This window comes from Rhopalosiphum maidis, chromosome 3 (assembly GCF_003676215.2).
Source record: "Rhopalosiphum maidis isolate BTI-1 chromosome 3, ASM367621v3, whole genome shotgun sequence".
In the NCBI taxonomy this organism is placed as follows: domain Eukaryota; kingdom Metazoa; phylum Arthropoda; class Insecta; order Hemiptera; family Aphididae; genus Rhopalosiphum; species Rhopalosiphum maidis.
Window position 1 is genome coordinate 39,065,775 of NC_040879.1, and position 24,554 is coordinate 39,090,328.

A 24,554-nucleotide genomic window follows, 5' to 3' on the forward strand; every position below is an offset into this window, starting at 1 on the left:
TTAAATAAAACTATCATACATAAATTTAATAAAAAAATAAAATCAAACAATTTCAAATATTTCTAAAGAATTAAAATATTTTGAAGTTATACTATACATTTTGTTGATTTGAATATTTGATGAGAATGTCATGTTTACAGTTGTTTATTAAATTGCAGTAAAAAACAATTTGATTTCTTCAAAAATGTCTAAAATATTTGTTTTCTGTAATTTTTTTTTTTATATTGATCCAATTATTTGATAAGTTTTAATCTTTTTTAAACTTTTACTTTTTACAGAATTATAAAATCAATAAATATTTCAAAACATAAAATACCTTAAATACCTCTAACTATTTTTAGAAAATCTAACTTAATTTGTATTGATTTCCATTGGTATATAATATCCTTAGCAAGAAAATTTCAACTGAATTTAGTAGTGTTGAGCAATATGAACTTTTTTTTACAAATACTATATGTTTAGAGTGCGGATTTCTATGCAATTGCATATATTTTTCCTTTTAATATTTTTGGATTTTTGTCAGTTATCTCCAGGAATCATCATAATTTGAAGTTAATGGTGAAATTTTTTTTTGCATATTTTGGCAAAATTCAAAATTCATTGCATATTGAAGCAAAAATTTAAAAAAAAGTATAAAATAATATTTTGTCAAATAGAAAAATTAAAACTTAATTGCATGGTCACTAAATAATATATTTATATATATATTTAGTTATAAGATAAATAATGAATTACGACGTTAACTTCAGTTAAAATAGAACGTTCAATCTCAGTCTTTAAAAATATGTTAAACGACACAGCTTCACAGAAGAAAAACTTGAAATGCATATAATTATTCATTTTGATAATGAATACAATTTTAAAAATAAATTAAGTTCAGAAAATTCCCTAAATTTTTTTTTAAGTAATTAATTATTATAAGTTTTATTGTACATTTTAAATAAATAAAAAATTCTTGCATACTTTTACATATTTTCATAATTCTGACTGCATATTTTTTTACATATTTTTATGATTTTAACGGCATATTTTTTAGTATATTATATGGCATATTTCGATACTCTTAAGTGCATAAAAATCCGTGTTCTATAATATGTTATAGTTACACCAACTTTAATACTACTAGATTGAACCATTTTCTTAACTGCATTCAAAATATTGTTTAGAACTCCTTTTTATAAAGCATAAATATCCCAACTACATGCCTACTACACTTGCCTCAATTGTGGTATACAATTTTCTGTATACATGGCGTTTGCATCAACACCGATGAATAACAATAGTCATCAATAATAAAATGCATGGCGTTAGCTTAGGTTAGATCAGCGGCCCCCACTACAATTAAATTGTACATTTTAAAATCCTAAATCCTATAAACAGTGAATAAAATGAACATCACTTTTTATCTTATATTATTATTTTTATATTTTTAAATTATTATCATTAAAAATGTATGCAGCCCGCAATTAATTTTCAAAAATTACATTTGGCCCTTTCTAAAATTTTATTAAGGACCGTTGGGTTAGATAGTGATCCATATCACAGTCTATACATGCAAAAGCGGTTCAATCTTAACCCCAATAAAGTATAAATATCTACTATTTCTTAGTTTAGACCAGTGGTTCTTAACTTTTTTATGCTCGCGGGAAATTTTTTATAACCATACATTTTGACGGAACACTAAGAAAATTAAGTACTGATCAACTACTCAGACAAAAAAACCAAACAAAAATTTATTTAAAAAAAAAAATTTAATTTCACCTCTGGTAATAAAAATTTTGTTTTTATTATATTTAATTTTCACTTTAAATGCATTTTATTTTTAACATCATTTTTAACAAAATATTTTAAAACATTTCTTTTTTAACTTTGATAATTTATATATTAAACATTGGTTTCGTAGACGATCCTCGTTTATTTTCTGTACTTGTAAGACACTCATAAACCATCTTTATATCTTTTGTGCCCAAAACTTCTTTTATTTTCCTTCTGTAATTAAAATAAAATTATGTTTAATGTAAATTTAAATAATAATAAATTCAAAATTCAAAAAGATAGGATAGTGGACATTAATCTGATGTATATTAGATTTAGGGTGTCACTATTATGGGTATGATAAATTTGAATTTAATGATATGAGTATCATTGTATACAAATAATGAATCTAAGCAGTGAAAATCTGTCACTTTATCACTAAGTATATTTTATGATGTTTTTTTAAAATAGCTATGAGTCATTTATTTAACAATTAGTAAATTGTAAATTAGTATTACAGTAAGTTTACAAAAATCTTTCCAAAAATATTGCATCTATTATATTATTAGTATTAAACTATTTAATTATTATAATACTATATATTTGTACCATATTATATCAACTTCTGTAATTCAAAATGTAATACATCTTTCTGTAAATGCCATAAAACAGTAAAAATAGATTTATAGTATAAATAGAAAATATCTTAAGATAAATCAAAAATGTCATTGTTTATAGTAAAATTCATAATAATGAAAAATATATGTAAGTTTTAAGTTCTCACGAATAGTGTTTTTAAATATAACAAATTTATAATAATTGTATTACTCATTGTATCATTCTGTGTGAACACATTGTAAATATCTTTAGAAATAATTGTCCGAATAATTTTTAGATTTAATGGTTTCAGTGTGTATGAACTACTTATGAAGAACCTTGTATTAAATTTTCAAAACTAAATATAAAATGTAAGATTAAAAGTTTTACATTTTCAAGAATTTTGACCCAGCAAATAATTTTTTGTTAAACATTACTGTAAAAAATTGAAAATTAGTTATGCCTAAAATAGTTTAAAATTTTATTTTTAAACAACTAAATTTCAAAATTGTTTAAAGAGAAATAATTATATTACGTGTGAATGTTGTAAAAATTTGAACTTCAAATGCTCATAAAATTTGGCATTCTGGTAAAATTTCTTATTTTGTCTATTGATTAATAATTTTATAAATGTCTAACTACAAAATATATTTTTGAGCTTTTGTCAAGATTCTAACTAAAATTCTTATAAAAGAAATATGAGTATACATTTTCATTATTTTTTAAAACCACTCTTCAAGAGCTTTATATTAAATTTTCAAGCATTTCTATCCAATGAATAATTTACTTTTAATTTAAAATCAAAAATTTCTCATGCCTATAAATAATTTGAAAAGAGTGAATATTTTAATGATTTTATCGTAAATAGAAATAGATAAAATAAACATTTGGTGAAAATATATTTAATGTTCTACGTTTTTTGTTCTTGGGTTATTGGTTAAGAGAACATATAATCCGCATATATTGTCTCAGTCTTACATATGTGCGACATAACAAATTTTTGTTCACGAATTTCAATATTGTGCTGTTAGTGTTTTGATATCAGAGCAAGCAATATATTTTATAATATATTATAAAACTTAAAGGTAAGATTATTATCAAGGGCTCTAAGTAGCCTTTTATTGATATTATTATTTTTAAGTAAGTTATGATAATTTTAAAATTGTTTCGTGTCCCACGTGTGTAAGACGGAGACAACACATGCGGGTACTATGTCCTCTTAACTAAAAGAACTGAAACTATTTAGTCGGAAATTTGATTTGTGTAAAAAGTCTTGCTTTTTCTTCATTATTTTTTTTTTATTAAATTAGATACTTGAAATTTTTAAGTAATCTTCAAAGTACCTACTAAATCCAGTATGCTATCCTAAACTATTCTAAAGTTAAAAATGAAGCATTTTGTTAACTAATTATCGTATACATACATTAAAATAAAAAACTACATCATTGTAAAATCAACATATTTATTGCTCTGATCAAAATTTAAAACATATTGATTATTTATATTTATTGACTAAGCATGTAGGTTTGTAGTTACTTATTTCTAAAACATAAAATATATTGAATTAATAAATTGGAACCAAATTTAAATTTTAACCTGATATATGAAAATGTAAATACATTACAATAAATCATTAAAAAAAATTATATAAATGTATCTTTAATATTTTTAAATGATTTTAATAATAATTTTTAATACACTTTGTATTACATATTAAAGCCGTTTTAATGGTATTTAATATTTATAGAAAAAAATAATCAAAAATTTCAAATGTCAGTTTGAAAAGAGTCAAAATATTTTATATTTAAATTGAAAATTGAATATAAAATAAGAATATAGATTAGATCAAAAATAAAATTGTTCCTACTGTAATTGTAAGGGGGTAAATGTTGCCATACTTGATTATCAGTAGATATTTGCAAAAATAGTTATTATTACATACCCAATAGCTATAATGTTGATCTTATTATCTTGAGATGCATTGTTTGTCCATACTGATAGTTTAATTCCTTTGTTTTGTACACTAATTATAGCTCCATTAATTTCAAAACTCTCATACACTTCACCAATCATACTCATTATCTAAAAATAATAATATTTATAAATTTAAATTAAATAAAAAATATTATTTCTTACTATTTTCTTCCAGTACTCATTTACAAGATGGAATTTTTTTTTTTGTGAAAACTCCAATAACCAACGTCCACCAGAAATATTATTTTCATCATCCCAATTAGGTTTAATTCCATATTTAAAATAGCTATAATGACTTTGAGACGGAAGTTGACTTGGACTTTTAATGTGATTAAATAAGCTAAAATGTTTATGATTAGTATTACAATTTATTCTTTTTTTTTATAACAAAGGTTTATATTTTTAAAATAATTTACATACTAAGTTACGATTTCAAAATCAAATGTTGGTACTTTTTAAATGTATAATATATACATATTATTTATAAATATTTTACATCTTAATTTTTTTTTTTATTATTATAAAGAAAACTTACCACCAAAAATCTTCAACAGTATCAAAACTAAATACTTCCTGTAGATTTTCTTCCAAAATTTTACTTTTTTGTTCATAAAACCAAAATGTCCATTTATTTGCTAATAAATGTTTATCGTCTAATCGAATTTTTGCAATAGCCTTTTCAGTCTCATTAAGTTCTTTGTTTTCAACTTTTGGTAATTTATCCTAAATGAACATAACATAATTATATTAAAAATTTAATATATTTATAAAAATTCATAATTAATTACCTACAAATACTAAACAAATAAATTATAGGGGCAATCCAAAAAACTTACTAATTTAAAAATTTCTGAATTAATCTATATTTCTAGCATTTAAACTTATCTAATTCTATGAAATATACAGATTTAATGTATACTTATGCAAAACACAAGAATTTGGAGATATTTTGGTAGATGACTTTTTTACAAAATCAATTTTCACATATTATCACAATATGTTTAGTTAAATTTGTAGTTTTAATAAATTATATTATTAGTTGAGGAACCTAAAATTATGTTTTACCTAAAGGCATAATTAAGGATAAAACTATAAAATAATTATTTATTTCACATTTATAACAAATTTTATCAAACATTTAAACTTCAAAGGCTTATAAAAAAAAAACACTGTTTATATTTTATATTCTATATTTATAAAGAAGTATAATAACAAATGTTGTATTTTAGATAAATCAAAGTGAGTAACACTTAATACAAATTGTACTTGGAGATGGAATGATAAAAATCTAAAGATTTTTTATGTCTAAAAAATCAAATTTGTATAAATTATATTTTTGAATTTTTTTTTACAAGTGTTTGAGTTTACATTACACAGATACAGACCAGCACAAACCAGATTGTCAAAACATTGATTCGGATGATGGTTGGTTGGCCTGGTGCTATATCACAATATGAGCAGTGACGCATGCATCAATGTGAATATCTTACACAACTACACAAGCTAACAATATAATATTTTGTCGCTCTGTGCTGTGTCAATCAGGCTTAAGACTCATACTTGTCGAAAACTTTGTCATAGCCACGTAACCATAAGCACCTAGCTTTTCTTAGTCTTGGAGCTTAAATAATTATGTACTACAGGCGTAACTAGGGCTTCAGCCCCCCCTCCAGAATTTTAGGGTAAATGTATGTGCATATAAACATACTAGTATTAACTTTATTTTTGCCTATAATATAACAAAATATATTGTTTCATTTAAACGAATAATCATTCAAATCAGTTGAAAGCACCAATAGAAATAAGAAATAATAATCAGATTAAAAAAATGTGCTATAGCCTCCCTAACTTGAAGGACTAGTTATGCCTATGTTATGTAATATGCCAATAGCTATTTTTTGTTCAAAAATGTAATTTTATTTTATTTTATTAAAAAAAATTAACAAGTTTACTGCTACAAATAACAAATATCTATCTTTTTCGCAAACATCTATGACCATTAAGTACAAACTCGCTACATCGTTTAAGTAATAATAAATATGAAATTTCCACACAGCCATTATTATACAATGATCAAAATATACATTTGATATTAAAAATTGTATAGCTTAGAGTTTAGATATTTAAAATTATTAAGAAAAGCATTTCTCACCTCAGTCATATTCATGCGTTTATTTTTCCCTAGTTCTTGGCTCATCCTAATATTAATAAGTGTGAATTTTAAAAATTAAAATAAGAATACAAATACAAAATAAATAAAATTCTGTGGTAGTCACTAGTACTCGGTAAAATATTAAAATACGTCTACTGTTTTACGGTGTCCGGCATCCGCATGCCTTAAGTTTGTGTCATTCACTACAGAACGGAACCGCGGAACAACTAACAAGCCGAACGCGAGCATGGAGTCTTTCAAACAGTTCAAAGCAGCTGCCAAGGATTCGGTGATTCGGTCTAAACCACAAAATGTAACTTTGTGTGACCAGGTTTGTTCACAAAAAAAGAAAACTATATTTCGTTCATGGTTACACTGCCGAGTTTCTTTCTTGAATACATGAAACAGAAAAGATGAAGTAGGTACCATACTATATAGTATTATACTACCATGACAAAATACTAATAAGACTTGGCATTTTGACAAACAAACTGGTGCTCGTGTTGACAAAAACCGTTTAATTAGAATAAATTAGACCGATAGCACCGCGGTTTTCTAAGACTTAGAACCTAAGTCCTTTGACTCCTTTGTATATTGTTTCTAGCATTTACCGTGCTATAAATAGGTAGGTAATAAATATTGAAGCAATACAATCTAATATAATTGACGGAATAAAATGCATTTAATGTATTTAACAGGATACCCATGTCTGATACATTTTAAATATTTGAATAGTTTATGATTTGTAAGAATCTGTTTTAAAATATGAATATATTTATACAGCATAACTTATTTATTAATACCAATATTAGATACTCAATAGAGTTATTGAGTTAACGTATCACGTATGATATTATGTGGTGTCTGTTGTACTAATATGTAATTTATAAAGTGAAAATCAGATTTCTTCCTTTGTCATCGTTACTATTATAACTCTTCTTAATACTATATAATTTTAATTAAATTATCTGATCGTCCTAACAAACTTTAACCCATTGCGATATCTTCTGAAATAATGGAGATATCATAATTTTGGTTTTTTTAATTAGATTCACAGGAACAAGAACTACAAATATATTATGTTTTAATTTATTTTTGTTTTGGTAAAAAAGTTAAAAAATGTATTTTTTTATTTAATTATTTAAAAAAAAATTGAAGATGCCATTTTGTAGAGTTTTTTTTCTGAAAATATTGACGTTTTAACATTTTAATCTCATCAACTTCCTGATTTTTAATATTTTTTCTAGTTTTGAAAAAAACCCGTTCGCCAGCCATACGAGCACACGGGCCACATGTTTGACACGATTATACCACTATCGCTCTATGGCACTATCGTATTAAATAATTCGCAGTTTTTTTCGAAACTAGAAAAAATATTAAAAATCAGGAAATTGATGAGATTAAAATGTTAAAACGTCAATATTTTCAGAAAAAAAAACTCTACAAAATGGCATCTACAATTTTTTTTTAAATAATTAAATAAAAATACATTTTTATAACTTTTTTACCAAAACAAAAATAAATTAAAACATGATATACTTGTAGTTCTTGTTTCTGTGAATCTTATTAAAAATCCAAAATTATGATATCTCCATTATTTCAGAAAATATCGCAATGGGTAAATTCTCGTGGGACACTGTGTATATAAAAAAAAATCTTTATTTTATATTTACGAAAAATAATTGTATAATAATGCAGGTATACATCAGACATCTATTTTGATTCATTATAATTTATAGTCATAATAAATTCGTAATAATAATTCACACGTCTTATGTGCGTTGTATAGAAAGGACAGTTTTTGATAATAATAAATATAAAAATAGAGTATAGACTATGCACTACGCCGGCCATTAAACCAGGATATTGGATGTCAGCCGTGAGCCATGTTGGGTATACTATTTATGAATTAATTTATGTTTAAATTTAATTCAACAATTATATAACTGATGGATCAGCCGGACCAGGATTTTTATCCATTTTGTGTAAAGAAAAGGTAATAAACTAATAATATATCAACTAATTATCTTACGAAATTTTCAAAAATATCGAACAATAAAATTATATTGCTTACGTTATGAAAATAATTATATTTATTTATACGAAATCAATAACGAAAAACGAGCACTCTGTATTACTGTTCGATGTTCATAGAATGTGTTTTACGTTTTACTAATAATAATTGGATTCGGCAGTAGTAATAATAATTTTATCGTTGACAAATGGGCATCAAAATAAATATGTAATAAACTATGTAAAAATGTGTATATAGAATGTACCTATGTACCATATTCTATGAACATAAATACACACTTATTGTAATTATAGTATTATACATCCGAGCAAAATACCCAATACATTATAAAAATAAACTAATACATTATTTTTGTCATAAAATTAACAACACAAATAATATAAATACCTAATAATATAATATTATTCGCATTGTAGCACCATCGAGTTGTTGATATCGCCGTCGCTCTCGTCGTCTTTCGGATAAAAATAATTTTTACCCACTAAGCAAAATCCAAATATACTAATGAAATCATAAGATCCTACTGAATAATCATATATATATAAATCGAAACTGTACGTTTAAAATCATCAAGTAATATAGACCCTTAAAGATATACATATCATTTGTTGACACGTGTCGACTGCGGCATTCTAAGTGTTAAGCCAACAACATTATGTTAAATGTTTGATAGTTTGATAAGCACTAAGACTAGAGTAATCATATAATTTAATATATTATAAGTAAGATTATGTTAACAAATTTAAATAATTTAATTAATTCTTTCAAAAAGTATAAAAATGGAAAACAATAAAAAAGTTCACAGTAGTTAATTATTCATCAAATGATCACGTAAAACTACTACCTACGTTCGATTATTTACATAAGTACATTCTTGTAAAAAATGTATTTAAACATTTTAAACTACTCTCTACAAAAATATAGAATTTTTTGAAGGTCAAAACTTCAAATAATTAAAATTAAATTTCTTTCACATAGGACATAGGTCATAGGTGTAACATATTGACAATATTGACATAAAATGTATAAATAAAAATAAACACAAGGTTGCTGCGTATACGAATATATAGGTAGCTAAATTATTTATTGATAATTTTAATTTCTAGTATTATGTTTATAATATTTATATTATGATAAAAAATATAGGTTACGCTTGACGTGCTTGCTGTTTCCACCAACCCTGCTTAATCACTGATTATCAGTCAAAAAGCTCATTTGGAAAAAAAAGTCAGAAAGTATAAATTATTGCTTATTAAAATAAAAAAAATTAAATATATACTTATTTTCTTATTATTATTTCTTTATCATATACCTATAAAAAAATACAAAACAAATCCACTGTAGTTGGGTATCTATATATCTATCTAAAATTTATCGCGACTGTATGTCTACAGAGTACAGTTTATCAAGTCTGTTTCGCCACCACTGCCACTTTTGAATTTTTTATCCACTATAAGATTATACCTACAGGTGATTACCGTAATTATTAATAATTAATAATTTATTATAAAAATCTATATTCTAGATAATATGTTAATATAACGCTCATTTATCTCATTGATATAATCGATTTAATGAGTGACGTCCTGAACGTGAATTATAAACTGAATTTGTTATAACTATAGTGTATCTTGAGACATTTATTTGAAATGGAAGTGATTATAATAAATTAATTCTAATGGAAAAAAATTGAAATCCTTTTGGATTTGGAAGTTATTGGTAAAAATTCTTAATTTTTATTATATTATTTTTTTAAATAGTCTTTTCGTACAGGATTTCTACCCACTATAGACCCTAGGGCCTAGTCGCTTAGAGGTTACAAGTGTATAGTGATATGGTTCTTGTTTCCAATCCATTCTATATTTGTATCTTAATGTCATAGTGGAGAATGGAATCATGCTCCATTTCTTTTTAACAATACAGATATGATAAAAAAAAAATATATTTATTGTGTATCTTAATTATGAGGACAACCAACGTTAGATTGGAGCTGTTCACACAACCAGGGCCGGCGGAAGTTATGGGTGACCTTTGGCGACTGCCCAGGGCGCCGCACGGAAGGGGCACCAAACTGAAAATTATTTTTATTTATCTTTTAATACGTATTAAAAATCTATACAATTTGAAATATTCATCTCTAATGTCGTTTTAATTGAAAATACATCTACAAATTGCAATAATTGTCTCATATTTGTATAATGAACTATCGTAATTTGCAGGAATTTAACAGTTCTGCCTTCGATTTCAACACTGCATCGATACTGCTGTTTTTAATCTAAAAATAATGCATGGAAGCATAACACCGCATTTTTATGCGTAAATAAAATATATAGATGGTCGTAATAATTATTTTCATAAGATATTTAAGGTGCGTTACATTAGTTAGCATCACCATATTTGAAAATCATAAAATAAATTCTACCAACGATTGTTATTCTACTTGTACACATTTGTAATCTACATTTAAAAAATTGTACACTCCCCAACCATTCAAAATCATCATTTTCCCCGGCGGTGTTGGCGTAACGTTAAGCTAGCACTCATTTTGCCAAATATTAAAAAATATCGATTTTAAATGATATAGTATTGTGTACTTTTTTTATACAATTTTGTAGAAGTAAAACAAAATGTAGTACACCCCCCACCCTCAATCCCGACCAAAACCGTTTTTCCTATGCGCGTACTGCAGTATGTAAATAGGTACGACACGTAACGCGATTGTAAAATGTTCATCATTTCAATTACCAATACGCTGGCAACCGCAAGTTTGAAATTCAACTCATAAATAAAATCAGTAAATATTATACAAATTGTACAAATTTTTGATCGCAATTCCAAAATTATATCATCAGAATTAAAAGATGATGAAATTGTTGTTATTTTGTACTATTTGAATAAAATAAAAAAACAAAGTAAAGCTAGAACGGCAAAGCGTTGTTGTATATATCATCTGAATATGTAGATATCACAAGGAGGACAATTTCATGTTTATTTTTTTAACTTTGAGGCCCGTGAGGGCATACTCAGAAGAATTTTTCAATTAGTATCGCTTGAGAATAATTACGTTTGATGAACTGGTAAGTGAATTTTCACTAAATATATTTATATATTACGCACCTATATACAAAATATGTTTTTTTAAGATTTTGGTTTAAATAAATGATTACTCCGCTTTAGTCTTAAAATACATATTTATTTATAGTTAAGTGAAGATATTTTAATAACTTATTTTATGTAAAATCATCTATTATATGTTAATTGTTAAACTACTTACCGGACCATACTTAAAAAAGAAAACACTTTTTTGTGTATAGCCATTCCACCTGAAAAATGGCTATCTGTTACATTAAAGTATTGAATATTTGATTTAAAAAAAAAATCAAATCAATCTACATTAGTACTTTGTTAATATATTATACTCTGTAGTTTGTATTGAATTAAATACAATTATTATAAATTTTCACTGTCATTATTAGAACAAATTTAATTCATAAACATTTTGATTACTCATAAATCATAATAAATCATTCACAAAACAAATAAATTAAAATGAATTAGAAGCTCGTTCAAATGGTGAATGTGTTTGAGAATATTTTGTTGTGTATGTTAATAGTCTACAAATACACTAAGCTGATAATATTAATTTAAAACAGAATGTAGAAATATACAGGTATACTTTCTTTTTAATATTTTACATATTTCATATTGATTAGGCATAAGTTATAAAATACCTAGGTAGGTAGGTATAAGTGATATTTAACATACGTAATTCATAAGAACAGTTTATAATTTATTATATTTATTTTGATTATTAATAATTAAAAATATGATAATTTCACATCTTAAACAATATGCAACATTATGCCCATGTGTGTATAGCACCGCCGGAGAAAATGACGATTTTGAAAGGTTTGAGGGGGGGGCAACACTTTTTTTTAAATATAAATGCTGAAAATTTTTAGTCAATAAACTATATTCAACAATAAAATATTTCTGCTTTTAAAAATTTCGAGGGCGGGGGGGGGATCCGGACCTCTTAGACCCTCCTCAGATACGACCTTAAGCGTCCGGTGAACAAAGTTTTTTTTAAACTTAAATTAATAAAAACTTATTTGCGCTCCTTGATGATAGATGAAAGACTTTCTTCGTTAGCAATTTTGTCAAGTGAAAATTATTTAGCCCGAAAAATAAATTTTCATTTATGAAGTAGCAATCAAACAGTTTTTTTTGAATAAAAAGTTATAAAACTTAAATTTTAATATCAATTATAGTAATATTATATTATATTTTAATATTAATATTTATTATAGAAGTATCAAATTTAAAATTACTTTTATTTTTATTTTTTTACGCAATGCAAACATTTTTTAAGTATTAACCTTATTACAATATTGTAGCCTGTAGGTAATAAAGTTTAAAGTTATAATACAAAATATAGTCGAGTAGCGATAACTCGAAGTTGAAGGAAGATAAAAATTCTCTTCGAGATATGTATTATTCGAGAAATCTAACTCGAATTTATTTCTAGGAATAAAAAAAAATTCTAGTTGTAAATTTTTAAAGTTATCGAAGTTCGAATCGACCATACATACTAATTTTATTTAAACTTATTAAAAAACTTAATGTTAGTACTCTTACACTTGGTGGGGGGGGGGGCGCCAATATTTCTAGCACTGCCGGCTCAGGATATATGTTAATGAAGAATAGAGTGGGTGAAACACATTAAAACATAAACAAAATTATAAAATTATCTATACTATACTTAGGTATACAAATGCATTATTTTAGAAATATACTACAGAATGATGTTATAATTAATTTAAAACAATGTAAACAGTATCCTAGAAGACAATAATATAGGAAAAAAATGGACTATAGTCTATACTATAGACTCTAAAGTAAAACAAAAAAGTAGATTCAAAATTTGTACTCTCAGTTATTAGACATTTTAATGTTTTTAATTTTATTATTTGTGTCAAATATGGCAATACTTTAAAAACAGAAAAACTGTAATCTCCAATATAATTTTAAATATACCTATGGTAAGATTTTATTTAAGACATTGATTCAATAGGAGAAAAAGATAAATTAAAAGTTTATGTACTCAATTATTAATTTATTCCATATCATTTTTTTTAGAAATTATAATTAAACACGAATAAATAAACATTGCTGTATCAATACAAACTTGTAACTTGTTAGTTGTTTTGTATTAGTTTAAAAACATACTTATTATAAGACATATTTTTTACAAGGATATTTAGCTATTTTTTGTATATATTTTTTTTTGTTTTATTTAAATCAATAATAATCTAAAAATTACAATACACAAGTTTATAATTACAACACAATGATTATCTATCTCTTTTAAACAGAGCTTAAGTTAGAAATAGAGAGTGTAACAATATTATACTAAAAATTACAATTATATAAATAATGTACAGTATTATTAGTTATTTGATTGAAAAATAATTATAATATAGAGAAATTAAAATTACAAGAGAAATAATAGGTTTAGTTTTTAAACATATTTACAATTCAAATTAAGAATTATAATAAAAATAATATAAAAAACTAACTATTATTCTCATATTATAAATTAAATTAAATTGAATTGAATGTTTCTATATAGTAATTTATATAGATTATTAATATTAATAATACAATAATAGATTAAATTAATAAACAATAAATACGTATACACAAATTTTTTAACACTATTTTGATGCTGATGGGTGTTTTTTTATATTCATATGGCATTAAGTTAAAGTACATAGACCCTAAGTAGTCCACCAAAAGATTTTTTCACATATTTGACAGAAATATTATAGATTATATTATTTTCAAAAAATGTATTATTTTTTCCTTTTATTAATCGTTTAAATATAAACATAATTACTATTTTTTTATAAAAGGATTTTACTGGTAGAACACCCAAATCCCTATAGTTTCGACTAGTCCAACCTTCAAGAACACACTTATTCAAACATATTCTTACCATTTTGTTTTGATTTACTTGTAGCTATTTTAAAATACCATTACCTAGTCTACCCCATTAATAGCCCATATTGATTAATCAACTGATACAGAACAAAATATATTATACGATTACGAATTGTTTGTGTAGATATCAAATTCTTAAGCTTTATAAATTTGTATGCTATTAACCTTTTGTAAATAACTTTATTAATAAATTATGAATATGCAAATTTCATTTTAAATGTTTATCAAAAATAATACTTAAATATCTAATTCTAGAAACTTCATTAATTATTTTATATGCATGTATGTTGCGAGTTTTTTTTATTAAAACATCTATGGATGGTTATTGAATAACAATTAGTTAACGTTTTATTAATAGAATAGATCATAATCATAAACATAGTTTTATCTTCATTTAATGTTAGATTTCTATCACATAGGCATTTATAAACTTTATTTAAACCAATAAATGCATACATTTAAGAAGATATTAGTATCATAATTTATTAAAGTGACATTATTGCATATAAATCAGAATTCAGAGTTATACATGATATATAGGTATAATATAAGTATTGTACTGCTGTTTACAGCGACGGATTAAGTCGATTAAGAGTTAAAGACGCAGGGGAAAAATAAATTTTCCAAATAATAGATTATTGGTATTAAAAATAGTTGATACTGTTCTTAACATAATATGAAAATGATAACGTCGGAGGCAGTTGCCCCCTTTGTCACCAGTTAGACACGACACTGACCGTTTATATTATTATATTATATAATAATTAATAATATATAATCAATAGCGAACGGATTTTAATTTAAATAAATATTTTTATATCATTTTAATATCGGAGAGTTTTTAACATATTATGTGTACCTACGTTTCATTCAATTTTGATTTTGAATAAGCTGATGCTAATTTTATTTTAAATATATTTAAATATTTTAGAATAATTAAATATTTTATAAATAAATATACGTAATCTGTATTATTGTAGAATTTCCTAGAGAAATATGGAGTTTTAACCAATTCTAAATTACAAAACATATTGTGAAAAAAAACCCAGGACTGTAATGTCGATAAGGGATATACTATTATGTAAAACTCAATCTAAAAGAATTAACGTGTATGGGTGTATGAAATATGCACCTATCACTTCTGTTGACGTGGAGAGGTCATTTAGCACTTTAGCCATTATAAAGCAATACTAAGATCAAATCGCCTTAATTTTAAATTTGAAAATCTTATATTATATGTTGTTTCTAAAGGCACGGTTTCCATGCAGCGTCCAGATGCGGCGTCTAGCGTCAACTACTGGTCTGGACACGGCGTCATGATATTGTGCTGTTCCACTCTTTGACGCTGCAGGGAAACCGTACATTATTATAATCTTATCTAAGTAGGTTTATATTACCTATCTAGTTGTTATTTTTTTTTAATTATAAATTCAGATGAAAATTAATTAGATATGACTTAATAAGTTGATTTATCACCTACTGCGTTTAGGTTGTTTCATCTCAAACAGCTCCAACTCCTGGTAATTCCTTTGATAACTAAAGAATTTGTAGAATTATCGTTAATTATATTATGTATTAACTGTTAAGTATGTATCAAATATAAAATAATATTGAAATTAAATCATAATAATAGGTTTATTTTTATTTTTTTTTAGCATGACTATTGACTACCTAGTTATTCAAACAATTTTTGAATATGAAAGTGCTGGAACAACAATATAGTATATAGATAACTTTATTAGAAATATATGTGTATAAAAGATTAAAATATAATAACGTATTTTATATGTTCAAATGTTCTGCAGTGGATATCATTATGTCTCACAAGTCACAATTAGTAATTATTATCAATTACATAATTACAGTTATCTACTATAGCTATACATTATTTATTGATGGCTCTATTGACTTAATTATTCAATGGCTACAGTTATGTAATATTACTAATTTTATGAAAAATGGTATTTGTGTAGCAGGTGATTAACGATATTGTATTAGGCGTGGTTGGTGATTTTGTACGTACGTTTAGTTTGTAGCTTCATATTTACGATTGGATATAAAATTATAAATTACTTTACATTTACTAATAACTGATTATCGGTAAAAGATTACGATTTACGATATAAAAAGTCTCATATAATTATAAATAATTATCAAACTGTTGTTCCCTCTGATGATGTGTTTATTGTCCATCTGTCTAGCTTAAAAAATTTTGTCGGAAACTTAAGTATATACTAGGACTAGTATATCCTCTATGTGGAGTAGGTAAAATAAAATTATTTCAAACATTTATAGAAATTATTTGAATTAAGAAATAAGTGATGAAATGAATGTATTTGTTTGTAGATCGTTATTTTTAAATTTGCAGATCACTACACCAAGACCAAGGTAAAATATTATCTCAATTAAAAAAATATATTATTTTATATAACAATTAACATTGTAGATCAATTAATTGTAAAATTGTAATTGATCATTAAATTATATATACCTTATATCAAGGGTACGGGACTTCTTGCATTTGCATGTTTTTTTTGTAATCGTAGAAATTTGGTTTACAAAATGGCAAAATTAAATACTAAGTTTAAATTTGTATATTTCGTCATATTTTAGGAAAAGTTTATCAGGCTAAAGCGCTCAGGCCTGAGCAATTTGCGTTTTCAAAAACAAAATAAAAAATGAGTTGCATATTTTTAAGTATATTTTGATGATTTTGATTGCATATTTCAATAATTTTAAATGCAACAAGTTCCGAACTTCAGTTATATCTAACTAGAGTCTAGATCCTAGAACAGATAATCAAAAATATTATTGATTAAAAATCATAGATAAATACAAAAATATTTATTAGTATAAGAACAATATCACATATTAAAATCATTAATAAAAATAAGATAAATATGTTGATAAACAATTAATTGCTAGAAATGTTTATAGCGATGCGATTGGCACATCAATTCGGCCGGCCATTTATGAAAAAAAAATACTCTCAAATTTAGTTACACAAATATATTAATAACTAATTCTTTAATGTTTTAGAGGTACTAGCTATACTTTATATTGATTACGTCATCTGTGTCGTGTCTATATTATAAAGTACTTATTTTTCGAAGGACATTAACATAAACGGCTCTAGTTTGGATTCCGATAGTTTAAGATACTTTATCTGTTTTTAATAAATTTTAAAGTATAAAATGTTCGCTCACATGCTACCTGTGCATAACGTAAACGGTATGAATCACATTTATAGTGTATTTAAATAATTTATAAAATATATGTACCCGAGTTGATGGCAGTGTTAAATGATATTTGTTTGCCAATATCCTAAATTATTATAAGCATTTCTATACATATTATACTAGATAAAACACGAAGACAGCACACAGTACAATTCATGCGAAACCCACAACTTGTTTTCATTGCATTTTGGGTGTCATATTCTTCAACTTCATCACTAGATTCGTCATTTTCAAGTATTATGTTTACATTTTTGTTTTCGAAGTAAAATTCGGGTAATGTTTTTTTAAGACTGTCCCAATTTTTTGAAAAATTTAACTGTTCATTTTTTAATGCAATGGTGTTAAAACGATAATCAAGTATTATAAGCTTTTTACAGAGTTAATATAATGCTGTAGTTGGTAAACAATTAGTTAGAGTGCTTACAAGTTACAACTGATAAAATTCAAATCAGTCAACGAATAAACAATAAAATATGATAATTATATAGTCTATATATAGTTAAAATTTATAATAATAATAATAATTATTATTAAAATATGTTATTGTAATGATAGAAAAAAGTAATAGTAAGTTGATCGGGGACTATTATATATTTCTAAATCGTTACTTGTTAAATAATTATAATTTGATGATATTACCTCTCTGATTCCTGTGTTGATTTGTTTGTTGAAATCGTAGTTCGCGTTCAAGATGTAATATGAGGTGATTGATTTATATTTTAAAATAATTAGACCTTTTTTTTTTGAACCACTATTGTAATTTTATTTAACTTATTTTTAACACTTTTTGATACACGTATTTTAATTAATTACAAACGTAGATAACTTATTTAATATTATTTCTTATTGCATGAACGATCTGCGTAGTCTCTTACACTCGCTTTTGACCGTCCGCACAATAATACAATAATGGACGCGCTGTTAGCGACTACTAGTCTCCTTATATATCTAATTCTTATACAGATAAGAGTGTGTGCGTGTGTATATGTGCATATGTGTGAGTTTTATTTTATATTTAAAGCTATCAATTATTATAATTATTATATATATTATTGTATTTTATTGAATATTACTCATCATACAATTATAATAATAAAATCATCATAATAAGATATATGATGGTTAAGTGCACATCATTACATTATTCTCAACAACAACAAAAGTACACCACAGGGGTCTGGCCCACCGGGAAAACTCTCGCCGGCCCAATCCGTGCCTGTTTATAGCCTTACAGGTTATAACCGTGTATAAATGTAAGTACAAAGTAAATATACTTAGTAATTAAATTAAATTTTATATTTTTCAAATAGTATAATAAATCACAAACACATATTTATTATGTTAATAATTTTTAGCTAAATATTCACAAGATAATTGTATACCTATAATGAATATTGGTCTAAAGGCATTATTGATAATGTGTTAAATGTGATTTATGTGTTAAAAATAAAATGTGTATAAATCTGAGCACAAATCTGTGGATTTGATATGTTCCATAATATTATTATACATTTCATGTACAATAAGCAAAATAATAACGATATATATATATATTTAAAAAAAATAGGATTAAAAAAATATTTTACAATTACAGACGATATTAGCAACACATAGTTTTTATAAAATTCAAATATGTTTTGGATAACAGTCTTCATTAAGTGGAGCCAGTAAAACGACAAAACCACTGAATGGATGAGAGGAGACAGTAAAAGCACAGTTCACTAGATCAATAAAATCTGAAGACGTTGATAATGTCAGCTCGGCGACGCGTGTCTAAGGAGCCTTTTGCAACATCTTCAAACCCTTGCAGTTTTTGATTGACGAGGTAGAATCAAGATTTTCTTGGAAGAAACAGATGTTCATCTTCGGAACGCCGTTTATCAGGTCGATGCCGAAGAAGATGATATTGACCGAAAAAGCGGAAACTTTGATTAGTACAGACACGTCGGCTTCGGGCTGTGCGAATTCGTGATTGATGTAGTTATGCTGCGGATTGATTTTTTTTGCAAACTGCAAGCACATTTCTAAATCCAGCACACTGCACGGCGCCACAAATGTGTACCCCTTGACCGACCGACTATCGCCGACAGTCTCGTTGACCACCATTTCGTCATTGAACATGTTTTCCGGACGGGACGCGTGCTTCTGGTACTCGGCCATCAGAGCGACCGGTTTCTTACCAATCTCGCGGATGGCACACAGCGCGTACTGGTCCATGGCGCATCTTTCTAGCTTGTGCATGGTGCAAAACTCTTTGTCTATCTCACAAACGTTCGTCTCGCCGAGCCTGGCTAGTTCGGCTACGCAATCGTTGTGTATTGCGGACAAATTTTTCGCCTCCAGCAGGACGCGCTCCACGCAATACTTGACCAAGGCCGGATGGATTGATTTATTCACCGTGACCTCGCGCAGACTTTCCAACAGCTCTTCCATGCGCTGGCCACGCAACACATACTTCACGCTCTCTTGCTCCGCGATGTTTTCCACCACGTGCCACAACAACTCGCCGACGCCCAACTCGGTCGTTTGTTTCTGATAGTTGTCAAATATGAGTCGAATATTTTTCCAAGCAAAGAACAGATTCTCTGGAGTGAGTTTATTCTCGAGAAACATTGTGACTTGTTCCACAAACACTTTCAAATGATTTTTGATAAAGTAAACCGACTGCCAAAGTATTCGACCCATGCAGTAAGGAATTGACTCCATAGTCTTGTAAATCGGCAACCAAACAGTATTCTGGGACAGTATCTAAAGGAATTATACGATTAGACCCATTATTATAATATTTATTTGAATTAGACTATAAAATGTATGCGAATATTTAAAGGGGAAAAGACAATGCAAAAAAAAAAAAAATAACTTGAGTTAACTAAGTCAACGAAATTTAAAATATGCTTTTTAAAATTATAGCACAGCTAAATTATGAAAATAAACAATTAGAATTTAAAAAATTCCATTTTAAATTTAATATAATAAATTTGTGAGAAAAAAATTTAATAATTAAGATATATTTTTAGTAATACTGTCTTTTATATTATATTTTTTTAATTTATTAACACAAGCAGTTGATAATAGAAGAAAAAAATTATTATGCATAAGAAAAAAATATTAAATAGTTCTGAAGACATACAAGGATAAAAGGTAATGAAAAAGTAGCATAGGAGCAGCATACTCAAACTGCACCTCATAGTTTCTAAAAATCACATCTTACTCGGCCATCAAAACCCAAATTAAATACTTCATACTAATAAAATGATAAAAATGGTATTCACTGGTCAAAACAACAGAAAAAACTGAAATGAAAAACTGTAATTAACCATATCTGATTAGGCCATATTAAGGATATGTAATATGTGGTGTTAACCTAACAGTTAAATATAAATTAACAGAATGCCACCAATAGGTATAACCTTAAAAAAATATAATATTCAATTCAATATAGACCTATTAACTATTAGGTCCAAACATAGAAAACACCACAAATATGATTAACTTCTTAAGAGACACAAACTTATAAAATCAAATTTGACAAAGAAAAAAAATTATGCATAATGTTATCATTTTAAAATTTTAAAACTAATTACCTGTGTTATTATGAAATGTTATTTTTTAAAGGTCAACAAAAAACATTTTTTATAGTCGCCTTAAATGCATTGTATATAATATATCAACAAATTTTTATTAATTAAGATTATCAGTTTATTAATTATAGGTTAAGTCTAGATTTGTATACGCTAAGAAACTTTTTGCTATCCATTCTCTATTATACACAATTGTTTGACATTTTATACTCTCATTCAATTACATACTCTCAGTAAAAATATGAAAATGCATAAAAGTGCAGACTTTGATTATTAATTATCAATACTTAAAAATATATATTAACTTAATAGAATATGTAGATACTTACATTTAAAATATTTTTAATATCACTTGAAGACATTAATATTCCAGTAATAAGGAATAAATCCAAACGTAGGTTTAACACATTTTTCAATGTTACTTTAAAATTATTGTCTATTAATTCTAATGTAAAACGGAAGACTTCCAATGTACATTGAGTAACATAAGCACTTTTTTGAAAAATTGTCAGAGCTCTTCTTGATTTTTGAATAAATGAGATTTCAGTAGCTATTGCAGAAAATAAATGTGCTGGTGTTGCTATAGTGCCAATTACAGAAATTGCCAAATCAATCCATTCATAACAAGATCGTGCGACTGAAACTTTATTGTCATATTTGTACATGTTTATCAGTTGATTGATTTGTCTACCAGCTCCATATACAGAAGAACCTGTATATAATACAACGGCTGGTAAGATCACAGGCGCTGCTATGGGGAAAAAACTACTAGCTATCAGAATTATACTGCCAGACCAATCTGATATTTTTGAAGCTATGTCAGCTACTTTTAAAATTTTTTCGGTTGTTTGGGAAGCCGGTGTTATATTTTGATATAATGTTTTTGATGTATCATACAACCCAGAAATAGGGTAGAACATAAATCCTTCAGGAAGATTATTCTTCTTCAAATATTCTTCCCAGTTACAGTATGTTTTATTGTGTTCATAATCAATATAAATACATTCATTATTGATCGACTTTATTCGAAGTAAAAACCATTTATGTATATCTTTATCAGGAAAATTTTGGCAGATATCACACTTTTTTTTGCAAATACTATGTGTCATAGTTAAACCTACATTAATGTTACCATAAGAATCAGGTTCAATTTTTTTTTCTATTATTTTTTTCATATTTAAAATAGTTTCTTGGATTTCATTATCATATAATTTAAATAATATTTCTGCATTGTTCATATCACTATATTTGTTGTTATCAATTACATTAGGAGATGGGCGTTCGTAATAAAAGGATGCTATAAACAATTTCAGATCATCCATATGTATGGTAATCCATTCTGGCCGAGAATTGAAATATGAATATTGTAATTCTTCGAGACGTTTAATGAACAGACGTCCTCTCTGAAAAAATATAAATAAATAAATTGATACATAAAAATACAAATGGCTAAATAATAATTTATTGTTAAATTGTTTTAGACAAATAAATTCAAAAATGTTGTAGTTGTTATTGAAAAAAAATATTGTTGAATGAATTAAAATAATAATAATAATAATAATGTAGGTAATATCTTTTAACATTTGTAAAGTAAAAGTAATAATGGATTGAAAAATATTTTTTTTTTTATTGAAAGTAAACAAAAGTTGGCTATTTGCCAAATAAAAATATTAAAAAGTAATTGTAGAGTATAATAACAGTGTTATGAAATAGAAAATTAGAAAACTTGCTTTTTTAATTATTAACTAATTCAACTAATTAAACATGATAAAAATACAAATAAATAAATAAATATTAAAAGAGTTATATTAATTTTTTGTACTTACTTTAAGGTTTTCTTCAAAATTTTTGTCCATATTGAAAATCAATCAAATATTTTTGCCAACCGCCAGTTAATTTCTCTAACAATATATTATAAAAATATGAATTATGGTAATCTTAATATTACATAATTTTACTAATATCTGAATACTTTAAATATTGTCAGGTTATATTTTGTTTTAGAAAATAATCTAATACTAGTTTAGGCCATGCGAAGATTGAGTAAGGTTTAAAATTAAACTATATTTAAAATAATACAGTAAATGGGATGAATTTATTAATTACAACATTTATTTAACGACAAATGTTTTAGTATAAAAAAATTATGTAATTAAATGTAATGTTTCATATTAATATCTAGGGTAGGATTTATATGCAATGGTATGTTATGTGTGATTATGATTTCTGATTATTGCTTTTATTTATAATGTCCAGAAATCACGTCACGTCATGCAAATAATGGTCATATTTTGAATAAAATTCATTCAACTATAAACACATAGAATATAACCTATAATATGTTATACACATAATCTATCATAATACTAACAATAACATAGATTACTTTAAGAGGATGTCGCACCCTCATGTGTTGTCTCCATCTTACACACAAATGACATAGATAATATGCGTATACACAATTTGTGTAGAACTCGCTCTATTTTGGTTCTAGAGTAAATATACCTATAATAAAATTAAAAAATGGCAATATTTTGGAGGGCAAGATACTGAGTATTTTTCATTATTTCTAATTTTTAAAAAAGCTTACCATCTTGCCCTCCGAAATATTGTTATCTTTTAATTTTAAAAATAGGTGTATTTACTCTAGAACCAAAATTGAGCCGGTTTCTACTCAGACTACATAAACACTCTTTGTCTAGGTCGTACATGTGTAAGATGGAAACAATACATACAAGTGCGACGTCCTTTTAATAGCAATATCAATAAAATTATCATGATATAGGCACTTAGTAATATAGGCCAATAGACCATATTTACTAAGAACCGTTTTTCATACGTAAGACATAGATTTATCATTGGTTTTAAATTTCAAAATTATATATCAGTGACTTACCTACTTACTGAATCAATATATTGAATAATTATAAATTTTCAATGGAAATAGTGCGACATCAGCCTTACTACTTTCAAGTGTTTATTCTCGTATAATAATATAATATGATCGTGATCTATGAAAATATAAAGCAACTATAAAAGTTCTTGATAATTGATAAATATTAAATAATAAATGTAATTACACAGATAGGTAAAAATAAACAATAATTATATTTATTATTTTTATGTAAATACGAATCGTGATAAGGTAAAGGTGAAGATGAAGAGTGTGGTGATATTATTGTGATACGCATATTTCGTATTTACAATTCGATACTGCG

The 24,554-nt window shown here is 25.7% G+C and overlaps 2 protein-coding genes across 3 annotated transcripts; both read right to left on the reverse strand.

Moving 5' to 3' along the window:
- Nucleotides 1–1,043: 1,043 nt before the first annotated feature.
- On the reverse strand, nt 1,044–6,744 carry LOC113559299 (eukaryotic translation initiation factor 4E-1A-like). The gene is made up of 5 exons (XM_026964971.1): nt 6,479–6,744; nt 4,862–5,049; nt 4,489–4,666; nt 4,295–4,434; nt 1,044–1,989 (listed from the first exon to the last, which is right to left on the reverse strand). The coding sequence occupies exons 1-5, from the start codon at nt 6,521–6,523 to the stop codon at nt 1,878–1,880; spliced, it is 663 nt and encodes a 220-aa protein (XP_026820772.1). The 5' UTR covers nt 6,524–6,744; the 3' UTR covers nt 1,044–1,877.
- A 12,543-nt stretch (nt 6,745–19,287) lies between these two features.
- LOC113559296 lies at nt 19,288–24,429 on the reverse strand. Of its 2 annotated transcripts, none has more exons than XM_026964968.1 (4): nt 24,241–24,429; nt 23,163–23,237; nt 21,666–22,739; nt 19,288–20,503 (listed from the first exon to the last, which is right to left on the reverse strand). In XM_026964968.1, exons 2-4 carry the CDS (start codon nt 23,190–23,192, stop codon nt 19,529–19,531), a joined length of 2,079 nt encoding a protein of 692 aa, XP_026820769.1. In that variant the 5' UTR covers nt 23,193–23,237; nt 24,241–24,429; the 3' UTR covers nt 19,288–19,528. The 2 variants fall into 2 exon arrangements, with proteins under 2 accessions (XP_026820769.1, XP_026820768.1); XM_026964967.1 differs by having other exon boundaries at nt 24,233–24,429.
- Between the last annotated feature and the right edge of the window lie 125 nt (nt 24,430–24,554).

Bases quoted from the DNA above. Each gene is read 5' to 3' on its own strand.
- LOC113559296 (XM_026964968.1), bottom strand. From the start codon at position 23,192: ATGGACAAAAATTTTGAAGAAAACCTTAAA. The intron at 22,740-23,162 runs GTAAGTACAAAA...ATATTTTTTCAG, and splicing joins ATTTTGAAGAAAACCTTAAA to AGAGGACGTCTGTTCATTAA. The intron at 20,504-21,665 runs GTAAGTATCTAC...TAATTCCTTTAG, and splicing joins ATATTAAAAATATTTTAAAT to ATACTGTCCCAGAATACTGT.
- LOC113559299 (XM_026964971.1), bottom strand. From the start codon at position 6,523: ATGAGCCAAGAACTAGGGAAAAATAAACGCATGAATATGACTGAG. The intron at 4,435-4,488 runs GTAAGAAATAAT...TATTATTTTTAG, and splicing joins ATGAGTACTGGAAGAAAATA to ATAATGAGTATGATTGGTGA. The intron at 1,990-4,294 runs GTATGTAATAAT...TTTTAATTACAG, and splicing joins ATCAACATTATAGCTATTGG to AAGGAAAATAAAAGAAGTTT.